At 31.2% G+C, this 14,209-nt stretch overlaps 1 protein-coding gene across 1 annotated transcript; it reads left to right on the top strand.

The window, feature by feature from the left end:
• The first annotated feature begins 2,104 nt into the window (after positions 1 to 2,104).
• LOC127743055 (serine/threonine-protein phosphatase 7 long form homolog) lies at positions 2,105 to 2,803 on the top strand. The gene has a single exon (XM_052255711.1). The coding sequence runs from the start codon at positions 2,105 to 2,107 to the stop codon at positions 2,801 to 2,803; it is 699 nt and encodes a 232-aa protein (XP_052111671.1).
• Positions 2,804 to 14,209: the final 11,406 nt, after the last annotated feature.

The following is a 14,209-nucleotide window of genomic DNA, read 5'->3' as shown; positions in this document are numbered from 1 at the left end:
ACATAACATTTTTATTTATATAATTATATTTTTTTTGTCAAAATAAACATAAAATATACTAATTTAGTATCTTTAGATACAATGTCTTTATTCATAAAATTTAGCGGCAATTTAAAAGTTAACAACTGTTAAATTAATTATTAAATAATGATAAAGAAATTTAGAGACCAGTATTTTTATTAAAATTTGACTTATACTTAACCAACAAAAAAAAAATCTTACACCTAATCTCACATCATTAAAAATATTAATAATAACTAATTAATAACTGCAAAATACAAAATCTACTTGTCTTAACATTTTTTGTAATGATATATGGATATCCCTGTATCAAACACACAAGCCTTGTACATAATATATTGTGGAAAGAATAAATTTTTAGGATGAAGATTTCATGACAATATTCAATTAGTAACACTTTTTTCATGTTTTTTCTATTAAACACAATTTTTTTTATCTTGTATTATTATTTTAGTGTCAGTGTCACATGTACCTGCCAAACAGCCGCTTTTTAATTTACATATGGATTCTAAGCTGGTGTATGAGTATGATATAGGGGTGAGAGGTGTGTAACCAAATTGTGGTGTCAGGGGTGAAGCAAATCGGACCCTCCAAGTTCAAGCCACAAAACGCACGGTCCGAGTAGCGTGCATTTGGCTCAGGTTGGTGAGGAACTCGGACCCTCCGAGTTGGCTGAACTTCACGGACCGTCCGATTTCCAGTGGACCAATCGCACGGTCCGAGTTGGTCTAACAATGAACACGCGTTGCTTCCCCCGCTGATCCATAAACGGTGCCCCTAAAAAACACACAAAGAAGCTCACCCTCTCTCACCATCCGAATACACACTTCACTCACTAACCTTTCACTCTCAGAGTCACATTCTTCTTCCTTTCTCTGGGTTTTGCATGGTGGAGGACCAACAACAATGCTAAAAAAATACAAAGTTAAAGATGTTGATCGATCTGAGTTTCATATTATTCATTATCTCAGTGATCTTGATTATGTAAGTATTTTTTTAAATTTTTATAAATTTTTTAATTTTTTTATATTTATAATTATTAAAATATAAAATTTTAATATTATGATTGTTGTTGGACATGCAGTTGAAGAATATAAATAGAATGATTATGACTAATTTATGAATATTGGTTAGATTATTTTAAAATATTTTTAACAAATTATTAATTATATTTATCATGATTAGGAAATTTTTTATGATTATATTGTTGTTAGACATATAGTTGAAGAACATAAATGGAATGATTATGACTAATTTTTGAATATTTGTTAGATTTGTTTAAAATTATTTTACAGATTATTAATTATATATATCATGATTAGAAAATTTTTATGATTATGTTGTTGTTAGACGTGCAGTTGAAGAATATAAATAGAATGATTATGACTAATTTTTGAATATTTGTTAGATTTTTTTAAAATTTTTTTTACAGAATATTAATTATATATATCATGATTAGGAAATTTTTTATGATTATGTTGTTGTTATATTTTGTGTTTTCGACTGTAATAAGTAGTAGATAATGTAAATTTTTTTTAATTTTTAGTATAATTATTTGTAAGCCAATCTTATTTTAATGTGTTTTTAAAAAATTAACTATAACTGTTATCGATTTTGGTTAAATGTTAATGTTATTGTTATTGTGATAAAGTGTTAATGCTGAGTTGATTAGTAAGGTTATTTTAATTAAGCCATGTTAGATTTTTTTATGAGAATATTTAAATATTTTTAATTCTAGTAATTATTATTAGCAAGTTAATTATTACCGTTGTTAGAATATGAATGATGACATATACTGATTGTTAATATTTTTTATTACAGAGGAAAAATTTTTTAACAAAAGAGTAATTAACATTCGATATTATTGTAAATGTTGTAATATTGTTGAGAATTTTGATTAGGAATATATGTATTTGTAATGAGTTTCATTTGCAGTTATGAATAATTTTGAGGATTAATTAAATAAATTTAGAAGTTACAATAATTAGTTATATAAGGATTCAGTAAAATGATTGATGATGGTAAGTTAGTAATTGTTAATAATTTGACTAGTAATTTGTTTTTTTTTTTTTAGAAATCAAGAATGTTGACATGTAACCATCCAGTTCCTCCGGATCGGTACAACGAAAGGGTGGAGGATCATTTGCGAATTACCGGGTTCTATCATGTGTCTCAGATTGGGATAGTGCAGTGTCAAAAAGCATTGGTAAATGCTCTAATTGAACGTTGGCACCCAGACACACATACGTTTCACCTTCCCATTGGTGAATGTGCTGTGACACTTGAAGATGTAGCTCTGATTCTTGGTCTTCCCATAGATGGTCTTCCAGTCACAGGGATGACAATGAGTAGCTTTGAAGCCATGGAGGCGGAGTGTTTGCTTCAGTTTGGTGTTGCACCGCGAAAGGAGGACTATAGATCTAGCTGCATAAAACTGACGTGGCTGCGGAATCTAAAACAAAATTTAGAATTGACTGATGAAATAAATATACAGAGGTATGTGAGGTGCCACATTATATTGTTGATCAGAACAATCTTGTTTGGGGATAAGTCAGGGGCAGGTGTCCACTGGAAATTTCTACCCTTACTTCGTGACTTTGTCAATATTGGACAGTATAGTTGGGGCTCGGCATGCCTAGCACACCTTTACAGGACGTTATGCAGGGCATCTCGTTATAACTGTAAGGAAATAGATGGTCCACTAACACTTCTCCTCGGTTGGCTTGGATCCGACTGCCATATCTATCGCCGCTTCCTAGAGAACTCCACAGTTTTCCACTAGCAAATAGGTAATATTATGTTACAATGTACCCCGCAGTTTTCCATGGCTCAGACTCATATACCCGGTAGTCTACGCTTTGTCATATGTTATAGTCTTTTACCGCCTTAATAACAGCTTCTCTAGAACTGAACTTCATACCTACGGAAAATTCACCGTCTGCGACAATAGGAATTTCTTGTGGGACAACAAGCACAGAAAAAATTTCATTATCACGCAGATATTTCAAAAACGATTGTAAAAGTAAATCAAATTTCACTAAATCCAGTATGTTATAATTCCAAACCTAACAACATGTTATGATGTCACTCTAGACAAAATAGGAACATCAGCAGCAAATTTAAAAACTATACAGGACTGGCCGGTTCGACCGGCAAACCAACCAAACTGGACCGGTTCGGCTTTTTCAACCGACAAAACAAACAAACCGGATTGGTCCGTTCCGGTTCTTGGGGTTTGAACCGTAAAAAGGATAGAACCTGTGCATATAATAATTACAAACTCATGCAATCCATAATAATCATATTGTAGACAATTTAATTATTATTTTTTAATTAATAATTGTGGCATATAAAAGTAAAATAAACAAATACACCTGAACGGTTCGAGAACCGGTTCGAGACTGACAACTACGACATTCAACGCATGATTAAATAATGCTAAATAACGTTAAATAAAAAATAGCTTATTCATAACTCAATCAATGTCTAACTTAAAAAAGACTAACACCACGATTACATACCTGCAGTCATATATTCTGGAAATTCCGGAACATGCATGGCTTCCAAGTCTAAAACTCGCATGAAAGATGGTTCCTCAAACGGCACTTCGTTCGCGAGTGCATTTGCCACTTCTGTCACATCTGGGGCCATGGTTCCGTCACCTTGATCTTCATCTCCATCTGAAGCAACAAATTCATAGTTGCTTTCGAACTCTTCTTCACTGTCACTATTATAATCTTCGCGTAGAATATTCCGATCAGCCTCAGATTGTTCAAACTCAATATACAACTCGATGAACGAGATCTGAGACTAGTTTTCAATATACATTGAAAACATCTCCTGCATGCTCGCTTCGTCCGTCACATATTTGGTTTGATACTGGACGAATCCACCAAACACCGATATGGGATATCTGTATAGTATACACGATATCTTTCTTGCCCTCTCAGAATCAATCTTTTCACATATTACACCTTTCAGCTCTTCAAATGAGATAATAAAAGGAATAACAACATCTACTGGATTTTCATAAATAAATTTTACTCCTTCAGTCGTTTGTAACAAAATCTGACCAAAATAGTATATTTTTAGTAATACTCTATCACTCATTTTTTTTGCTTACCCCAAAAGAAGCATAACATTAGTCTTAACTACTAAAATTTTAAAATTAGAAGAGGAAAAACCAGATAGAAGAAACAGAAGAAGCAACTAAGCTCTCACCAGTTCACTTCACACTTTTATACCAACATCTTTAACGAATTCGGACCCTTCGACTAGGTCAAACATGAACAAAAAAAAAGGACACGAATTCAGACCATCCGAGTTCGCCTTACTGTTTCACAAAACGGAGGGTCCGAGTTCAATGTTCCTCAACTCTTTTTCTCATCTACCAACTCGGATCTTGCGATATGTAGTCAAATTCTTTCGTTATGAAATCGTTGGGTCCGATTTCAACAATGCGATTTTTTAGCTCATTACCAAACAAATCGGACCGTGTGATTTGTTATTAAAATATCTAAAACCAAAAAACACGCACGGTCCGAGTTTTATCTGCTAACACTGACAAAAAACTGTCCCACATATATGTCTACCCCCCACAAATCCAGATCGAAGCAAAGCACACACATGCACCCTATTTCCATAAAATTAAGCCGCCAAACAGCATTTGCCAAACAAATATAACCTAACTAATTTTTTAATGTATATATAATATGATTAGTTATTTATTTATTTTATCAACTTAGATTTATTTATATTTTTTAATAATAAAAAAATAAAATATATTTTTTGTTAATCACTTTTTTTTTTCAGTTTTAGCATTAACTAAAATTCTAATTTTAATCTCCAAATTTGTAATCTACTCAAAAATTATAATCTGACCCCAACTTCCGTCAGACTCACACACTCTCCTTGGATTATCTCATCCTTTTCTTCCTTACCAAGTTACCATCATCATCACCATTTTTTCTCTACTAACATTCTTCTTTCCCAACAAACAACAAAATTAACAAATTGAAAAGAAAGAAAAAAAAAACACAACCCCACATTTTAAATCCATCTTAACAGACACACAAAGATAGCTATGCTAAGCTAAACTTGTTGAGATGCTGCAAAAATAACCAAAAAAAAAATTCCAGAGAAAAGATGAGATATGGAGGAAGAAGGAGGCGAATGTTGTGTGGTGTTGTGTGCGCTGGTGACGGGTTTGGGGTTGTTGATGCTGGCGTTGAGGTCGATGGATCCTCCGATTGCCGTCGATTTTCCGCAAGTCGGTCGACGTTGTTGCAACCGTTTGTGGTGTCGATTTAGACCGCATCGGCGGCGACAAGGATGGCGGCGACGATGCCGATGCGGCCATCGGAGTGGGGAACGCGGGTGAGGAGGGCGTGGGAGAGAAAACGTGCGCGACAGACGACAGTAGAGAAGATGGGGAAAGATTTCAGTACAAGTGTTGGGATTGAAACCCTCAGAGTCAGGAGAATTATTGACGGCAACAACAAGTTGTGGTCTCCTTTGGTGGCAGCACCATCGAAAGGCCCTTTATCAGTGGCGGTGGAAATGTGTGTGGGTGCTGGTAGAGGAGAGATGGCGATAGTGATGATAAAGAAGAAAACGATGAGACGATGGAAGATGAGGCTCATGGAGCAATTAGATTAAAATTTTTAAATGAATTAGGGTTAAAATTAAAATTTGATTAAAGGTAAAATTAAAAGAAAAAAATAATTAGTTATAATTCACGGTAATAAAAGAATTGAAATTTATTAAATTGTTAAAGATAAAATTAAATTAAATATTAGAGATAATTTTAAAAAATTTTAAAACTAAAAAATATATTATATCTATTATAAAATTTTAAAATTTAATTTTTTAAATTCAGAATTAGTCATCTAATAGGGAAATAAAGTCAAGTACGTAAATTCTAAATTTGAACGAGTCTGTAATTTCTGTTTTAAACAGATATCCTTTGTGTTTACCAGATCTTAAATTCAAATATCACTCCCGTGATTCACTTTTAGTAGGCACGTTTTCATTTGTATATATATATATATTATATATATATATACACAATAAATTATTATACGGAGTTAGTATAGGTTAGTTAATTTGTTCAAATTTTATTAGTCGGCTATGAAAAGATCATCACTATGTCATGGCCTTCAGAAATAAAAAGCAATATTAATAACAAGGGAGGTGCAAACAAGGCTTGTGCTGCTTGCAAATTCCAAAGACGAAGGTGCACTAAGGATTGCATTCTCTCCCCTTATTTCCCATCAGATAAACCTACAACATTCACCAACGCACATCGTTTGTTTGGTGTTTGCAACATGACGAGGATTCTCAGCAAGATCAAACCAGAACAGCGGGATGAGTGCATGCAATCAATTATATTCGAGTCCGATATGCGTGCACAGTTTCCAGTAGGGGGTTGTTTAAGTATCATTCATTTGTATCAAGATCATCTAGCTAAGGTCAATGCCGAGTTACACAACGTGCAGAGGTGGATCGCTTATTTCAAACAACAAGAACAATACCACCTGCAGCAACAACAGCAGCAACAACAATATCTTTCTCTACCATTAATTATGACACCGGATCAGCCATATAATGAAAGGAAAGATAACTGCATCAACATTGTTGCTCTCCCGAGTATTGGTGGTGGTGTTAACGATAATAACGTTCAGAAAGAGAGTTCGGATGAAAAACTCAATTCAAAACTCGGAGCATTGTCAATGTGCCAACAATTTGTGGATTTAAAACCGTCAAAAGATAAATTAGGTGAATGCAGTACTTATTCTTGTCAGCAAGTTGAAAATCAAGTTTATGCAAATCAGATCGATCTGGATTCTGATCCGAAACGATTAAAGTTTTCTCCACGCAACAATACTTTTGACTACAAACACAAGGATGGAGGTAAAATTCTATGCATTTTACTAAGTTCGGAATTTTTTAAGTAAATTTTATCTGTTTTTTATATTAAAACAAGTTTTTAATTTTTAATCCTAAATATTATTTTTACATGTTTTTTTTTGAAATACATAGAGAGTACGTGTATCAAAGATGCTGTTTAAAGAAGTGGTTAACTGATGTTTAAATGTTTATCTCTTGTGATATATATATGATTACTGATAAATTATCCTTCTACTAATTAGAGATTTAGAATTTACGTTGTCTTTTTTTTTTTAATTGACGCTATATTTCTCTTAAAATTTGATAAAAATATTATTTTCATCAGCTTCAAATATTCTTTTTCTTCTTTAATTTTAAAACTCTAATTCCTCTCAAATTCAATCACCATTTTTAATTAGTTAGGTTAGGATTTTAAATTTATTAATAGGACATCTATTAATTTTTTAGCTTTCGCTTTCTTAAAATTTTTTTTCTCATATTTTTTCTAGGATCAAAGTACTCCTCTATTGGTAACCAATCCCTATAACCTTGTATAGCAAAGTTGTCAAACTTGGGAGTTTTGGCTTAGACTCGACTCGTGAGTTAACTTCACCTGTTAGAAAGTTTATATATATCAAACATAATATATCTATACTCAATTTTAACCCTTTAAAATTAATAATATCAATTTTAAAGCATATAATAAATTAAAATAGTAGCACACGTTATAACAAATACTTTAAAATACATATTTAAATCCTCTACAATTATTCTTATACAAATACAACATAAAATACACACAAGATTAAAAATTCTAAATTAGCAATACTAAATCAGTGTAGTTAACAAAGCTGCAATAGTGCTATATTTATATAAATCTTTAACTCTACGTAACTAAAATGATTAACATTTGACAATTTAACATTCAATATAACTTCAACAATATATAATTAACTCTAATTAAAATAATACTATTGACTACAAACAACGATGGAGGAAAAATTTTATGATTTTATTAAATTTGGAATTTTTTAAATAAATTTTATCTGTTTTTTATATTAAAACAAGTTTTTAATTTTTAATTCTAAATATTATTTTTATATGATTTTTTTAAATATATGGAGTACTGTGTATCAAAGATGCCGGATAAAGAATGATTAACTGATGTTTAAATGCATAGTAAAAGAGCTCTCAGATTTACTAAGTAACTTTATCATTTTTATTGTCTCCATCAAATACACTTCTCCTTCTTCAATTTTAAAACTCTAATTCTTTTCAAATTCAATCATCATTTTCAATTAGTTAAATTAGGATTTTTAACTTATTTTTATACTTTGAATCTCCAATTTTAAACTTATTAATAGCACATCTATTAATTTTGCACATCTATTAATTTTCCTCGAATCTTTTTTAAAATTCAGGATCAAAGTACTCATCTTTTAAGTATATAACAAAAATCATTGTTGTTAAATCCTCAAGTTAACTCGGCTAGACTCGATCAAACTCATGAGTTAGCGAGTTTATGTTTTTTTTTTCATTTTTGCTCAAAAGACGTCATTTTGTCAAATTCGCGGGTCTAAATAAAATTTAAACTCGCGAGTTAACTCGAAAACTCGTATGAGTTTATTATTTATGAAGTTTATATATATATAATCATACCTAATATATATTTACTCAATTCTAATCCTTCAAAATTAATAATATCAATGTTAAAGCACATAATAAATTAAATAGTAGCATATATTATAACAAATACTTTAAAATACACATTCAAATCTTTTATAATTATTCATATACAAATACAACATAGAACACACAAAATTCTAAATCTGTAATACTAAATCTTTAATTGAACATTGAACAATATCAAATAACCAAATTGAAGTCAAAATAGAGGATACAGAAGAAAAGAAGGGCAAGGTTCCAGCAAGCAGATTGAAGACAAGGGTGCAGCAGGCAACGATAGTGAGTGTGTAGTGACGGGGACAAAGTCATATATTTCAGGACGGCACAAATCAGAGAGAGTAGTCGAACTCGTGAACGGCACTTTGGAATTGCAGATAGTGGAAATGTGAAGAAATACAAAGCAGGGGCAACATAGGTAAAATTCACAGACAATGGCGCAACGCAGGCGAACAAAGCAGACGTAGATGAGTTTTGAGTGAGTTTTTTTTGGTAGTGTTATCGTAGCCCTAATAAAAAAAGTGTTTTTTTGTTCAAAATGACGTTTTTTTAGCAAAAATGAATAAAAACACAAATTCGCTAACTCGGTTCTAGTCCCACATGATAGAGTCTATGTCCAAGTCAGCTCGACTCCATATCTGAAACTTATATCTGTACGAGTTTACGAGTTAACTCGAAACTCGAGAGTTTGACAACAATGGTTACCCCTACTCTGATTTGCGCTATTGTCTTTGTGAATTTTACCTATGCTGCCCTATGTTTTGTATTTCTTCACATCTCCAATGTCCGCAACTCCAGTTTGACTACTTCTCCTACAGTCCTATCTTTACTGTGATTTGCACCGTCGTTTCGTGCTGCTGCTCCACCCTCACCATCACTGCCTGCCACCACAGCCTTGTCTTCGATCTGTGGTTGCTAGGATTTTGCCCATTCTTTTTCTCTGTATCCTCTATTTTTTGTATGTCTTTTGCTTTTTCTTTGAGCCTTTGTTTCTTGATTTAGTTTTTTTTGTTTTTTAAATTTTATTCCTTCTAATTTTAGCCTATTGCTTATCTTTGTGTTGGATGTTGGATGGACAGATAGTTCATCCATTTATGGCTTATCGGTAATTAATTATTTTGAACAGAGTTAATTTGATTATTTGATTATTTGATATTGTTCAATGTTTAATGTTTATAGAGTTTACGAAACTCGCGACAACTTTGACAAAAACAACTAAAATATTAGTTAGTCATACAAATAATGAGTCAATAATTACCATCTTAATATTTTTATTATCTCATAAAAAATAATTTAAGAGCAATAATTAAAGATAAAAAAATAAAATATTTTGGTGTCCTTTTTTCACACATTAATTATCATTATTTTTAACTAATATATCACAAATTTCTATAAATTATTTTAGCTCTACCTTACGTAGGATTGTTTTTCTACGATTGTTTTCCTATCAAATTTGACAGACGATCTCATTTAAATTATAATTTATCCTTTATTTTAAAAATAGTATTGTAGAATTTACCTNTATTAATAATAATAATTATAAATAATAAAATATACTAATTTTCTAATATTATTATTTTTGATATTACACTAAGTCTTAATATTTGGAATATAAATTTTAATATTTGATATAAAAGTTAAGAATTATTACTATGGAGTACATACTTTTATAACTTAAATAAAGGTGTTAATCCGTAAGGTCATGTCAAGGGCTTTAGAACTAACTGCTGCAACCTCCAACAGATGAAATCACACCTCTTATCCAATTCCGGCACTAATCAATCTGATTGGGAAGGAGATGCAGCACTTGCCATTTCATCCCTAGCCTTTGTCTCGTATAGGACATTAGTTCAGTAAGTCAGCTTCACCTGTAACCTTAAACATGCACCTGTAACCTTAAACATGCGGAGGGCTAGCTCTTCTACCTTCACTCGTGGAACTGAGTTCCGCTAACAGCTTCTTGGCAACGGCAATCTAACTACACTAAATTCTGGGGACTCTTAACTTCAAGAAAAAAACTTCGAATTGGGAGGGCGAGCTCTTATAGATTGAGAAGTTAGGGCGAGGAAGTGGTCTAAATGCTCAAAATGAGCGATATTTGTCTTACTTAACCTTTTATTTAAGTATTATTTTTTAACCTATTTACTTCTCTATTTACTCATTATAAATTGTGATATGCAGTATCAATGGAAAACATCTTACGTGAAGGCAAACAACATCGAATGCATAAAGAACAAGCAACAAGCAACGAATGAGCGAGAATTAAAATGATGGAACTTTCGCAAATATCCTTTTATAGGAAGCATTTTGAATTGTTTAAATTTTGAGTTAGAATTTAAAATTTATTTTATTTTATTAACATTTGTGTTTAGATCATGTTATATTTCAGAGAATTTTTTCAATTTAGATGTTACATATATATAGTGGAAATGATATTTCCAACACAGATGTTGCATGTATAGAGAATAAGTGTGGGAATTAATATTTGAATTTTTGTGAGTACAAGTTAATTTAAAAAATATATTTTTTTATTATTTTTAAAAGTACTTTTAATTTTAGAATTTATATTTATAAAATATTTTTTATTTATCAATTTTATATTGGATATTTTTTAATATAAAAAAATAAATATTAAATTGGTATCTAAAGATTCTAACTCTATCTAATAGAGAGATAAACTAGTCCGGTTCACATGTTCGGTGCATTCCAATTTTTTTTAACCCTAATCTCCTTCTCTTACTAATACTCTCTCAATGCATCCTCCCAAACCTTTCATACTATTGCCTCGTCTCTAAGCTTTATTTTATTATATTTTGGTTATTGTATATGAGTGTTTATTTATTTTTTAAATTTTGTTGTTATTAATCTTTGTAAATTGAAAATTAATTTGTAGATTTAGAAAACTCAGCCGAGGATTCTTTGTAAGATTAATATTTAGGAGGATTTCTATGTTTGGTGCAACTCATGGTTGACAGAATGAGAGAGTGCATTGGGGATAGAGATGGGGATGGAAATTTTTTAAGTTGGATTATTGGATTGATTAATTAAAAATTCTATTTAGGTATATACATTAATAAGGTTGTCATATCATCGTGGTCACTTCAGCATCGTTCTCATTGGAGATGTGTTGGTTTCTACTAACTAAAAACATTTATCAAATTTTAATTTTTTAATAATTATTTTATCAATAACATCTATTAAGTACCATTTTATTAATATCAGAATATTTCGGATATCGATTTAATATTTATTTCTATTATAAAAGAAAATGAAAAGATAAGAGAACTCAGTCCCACTATCTAAAAAGAAAGTTGACCTTGAAAGACGGTATATTTACGTTGACCATGAAAGAAGCTACTGATGTTTGTGCACAACTATTTTATCTTTGTTTTGCCTGTTTGGTGTAATCGTCAAAAAATGTTTGACATGAAATAATTTCCATCAATCTCACCACTGCAAGAAAATCAATCACGCTTTTTCTACTCAACTTTCTTTATTTAATTTCCATCAATTCCGACAACAGCGCTAATGTTTCGAAATTACTTGAAACGTCGAGTTGGTCTGACCGTGATCTCTAAATTCCGTCAAGCTGGCCGGTGTGTCTAAATTCCTTGTGGAGAGGTGAAGTGGGTGGTCTGACCGTGATCTCTAAATTCCGTCAAGGCAGCGTCGAGGTGGCGGTGAGGTGAGTGGTGGTACCTGTGGGTGGTGGTACCTACAAGAGACTCCAATGCTTGTTAGTAAAGGTTTAAGTAGGCCTTATGTGTAATTGGAGTATAAGTTATACTTGGATGTGGTGGTCTTTTGAGGATGAGATCTTATCTTATCTTATATCTTTTGTTTGAGATCTTAATTTTTTTCGATTACCACCATTTAGAGGGTGGCGATCTCACCATTTTGAGCTTTTTTGGGCCGATGTTCGACCTCTTAAGGTCGGATGGTACTTTCTTCGAGGTCGGTCCTTTATCCTTTATCGGTTATGACCTCGTCTTCGAGTTAGGATATGCCACGCTTTTAAAGCATGTCAAAAGTTGAAAGAATATAGTCATAACTTTTTGTTAGAGCTATCAGCATGTTTTTGGTAGGGTCATATTTGTAAGCGTACCAAGTGTTTTATTGCCACGCTTTTGTCAACTTATTGGCATGTTTTTTTTATTACACTCTTATTTATTGTCACGCTTAAAAGTGTGGCTATATGTAAAAGATATGGCTACATTTTAAAATCGTGTCAATTGTAGAAAATATTGCTACATTTTTGGAGTGGGTCAATGGTGGATAATATGACTATACTTTTAAAACATGTCAATAATTAAAGGTATAACTACGCTTTTGGCTCATTTAATATAAAAAATGTATTTATTATTTAATATAACAATGTTAGAGACATAAAAAGAACTAGGTATTTATCATTTTTCAAACAAAAAAAATAATACCAATAACATCAGCAACAATATCTTTCTCTGCCATTAGCTCTATCATCGGACCAGCCATACGTTTAAAGGAAAGATAAATGCAGTTATGAAAGGAAAATAACTGCATCAACATTATTTCTCTTCCGGGTAGCTGATAATAATGTTTATCAGATCAGCAGATCAGCGAGATAATGAAAGGAAAGATAACTACACCAACGTTGTCGTTGATGATAATGTTCAGGAAGAGAGTTCAGATGAAAAACAATAATATTAACTACAAACATAAGGATGGGGTGAAATTTGATGCATTTTACTAAATTTGAAATTCTTTAAATAAATGATTTTTTTAATATTAAAAGAAATTCTAAAACAAATTTTTAATTTTAAATATTATTTTTTATATAATTTTTTTTAAAATACATGGAGTACTGTGTATCAAAATGCAATACTAAAAAAGTGATTAACTGATTTTTAGTGCGTAGAATCATATTTTTCTAGTGAATATAAATTTTAGTTTTTGATTTTGAAATTTTAATATTTGATTGAAAGTCAACAATTATTACTATGGAGTACATATTTTTTTTAACTTAACTTGATCTGTCATCTTATAACTCGAGATTTTTATTGTGCATTATAAGTTATAACTCTGCCTTAATTATCAATCATTCTGTCACTGACACCTTTATTACCGACTTAATGACCATTATTCTAACTTAATGATCAACGATTATACCATTAATTCTATGCCGGCACCAATTTCTATATACACCGGACATTCAATACATATTCTAGATATATCCTATACATATTCTAGATACATCCTAGAGACATTCTAGATATATCCTATATACATTCTATATTCATAGAATTATTATAATATACAATACATAATTACTTCTCTTTCATGCCTTACAATCTATATTCATAGAATTATTATTATACCTCTTAAACACTTACTGACTTGAGCGTCAGAGTGTCTTTTGCAGGTACCCACCATCTTGTTCTCTTCTTGCCGACGTATAACTTATCCCGACGAGAAGCTACACCGGCCAACCTCTACAAGAACATAACTAATATAAAATATAACAGAAAATTTTACTTTCCTCTTCCGAGAGATGATAAAATGACACTCTTCTTCACTTTATTTGTAAAATATACATTCTCCTCCCTTATAACTTTTAAAAAACCTCCTCTTTAATCCATTT

This window comes from Arachis duranensis, chromosome 10, assembly GCF_000817695.3.
Source record: "Arachis duranensis cultivar V14167 chromosome 10, aradu.V14167.gnm2.J7QH, whole genome shotgun sequence".
Lineage (NCBI taxonomy): Eukaryota > Viridiplantae > Streptophyta > Magnoliopsida > Fabales > Fabaceae > Arachis > Arachis duranensis.
Note: the sequence above shows the minus strand (reverse complement) of the source record. Positions and strands in the feature narration are given on the sequence as shown.

Coding starts and splice junctions, on each gene's coding strand:
- LOC127743055 (XM_052255711.1), top strand. CDS start 2,105: ATGTTGACATGTAACCATCCAGTTCCTCCGGATCGGTACAACGAAAGG.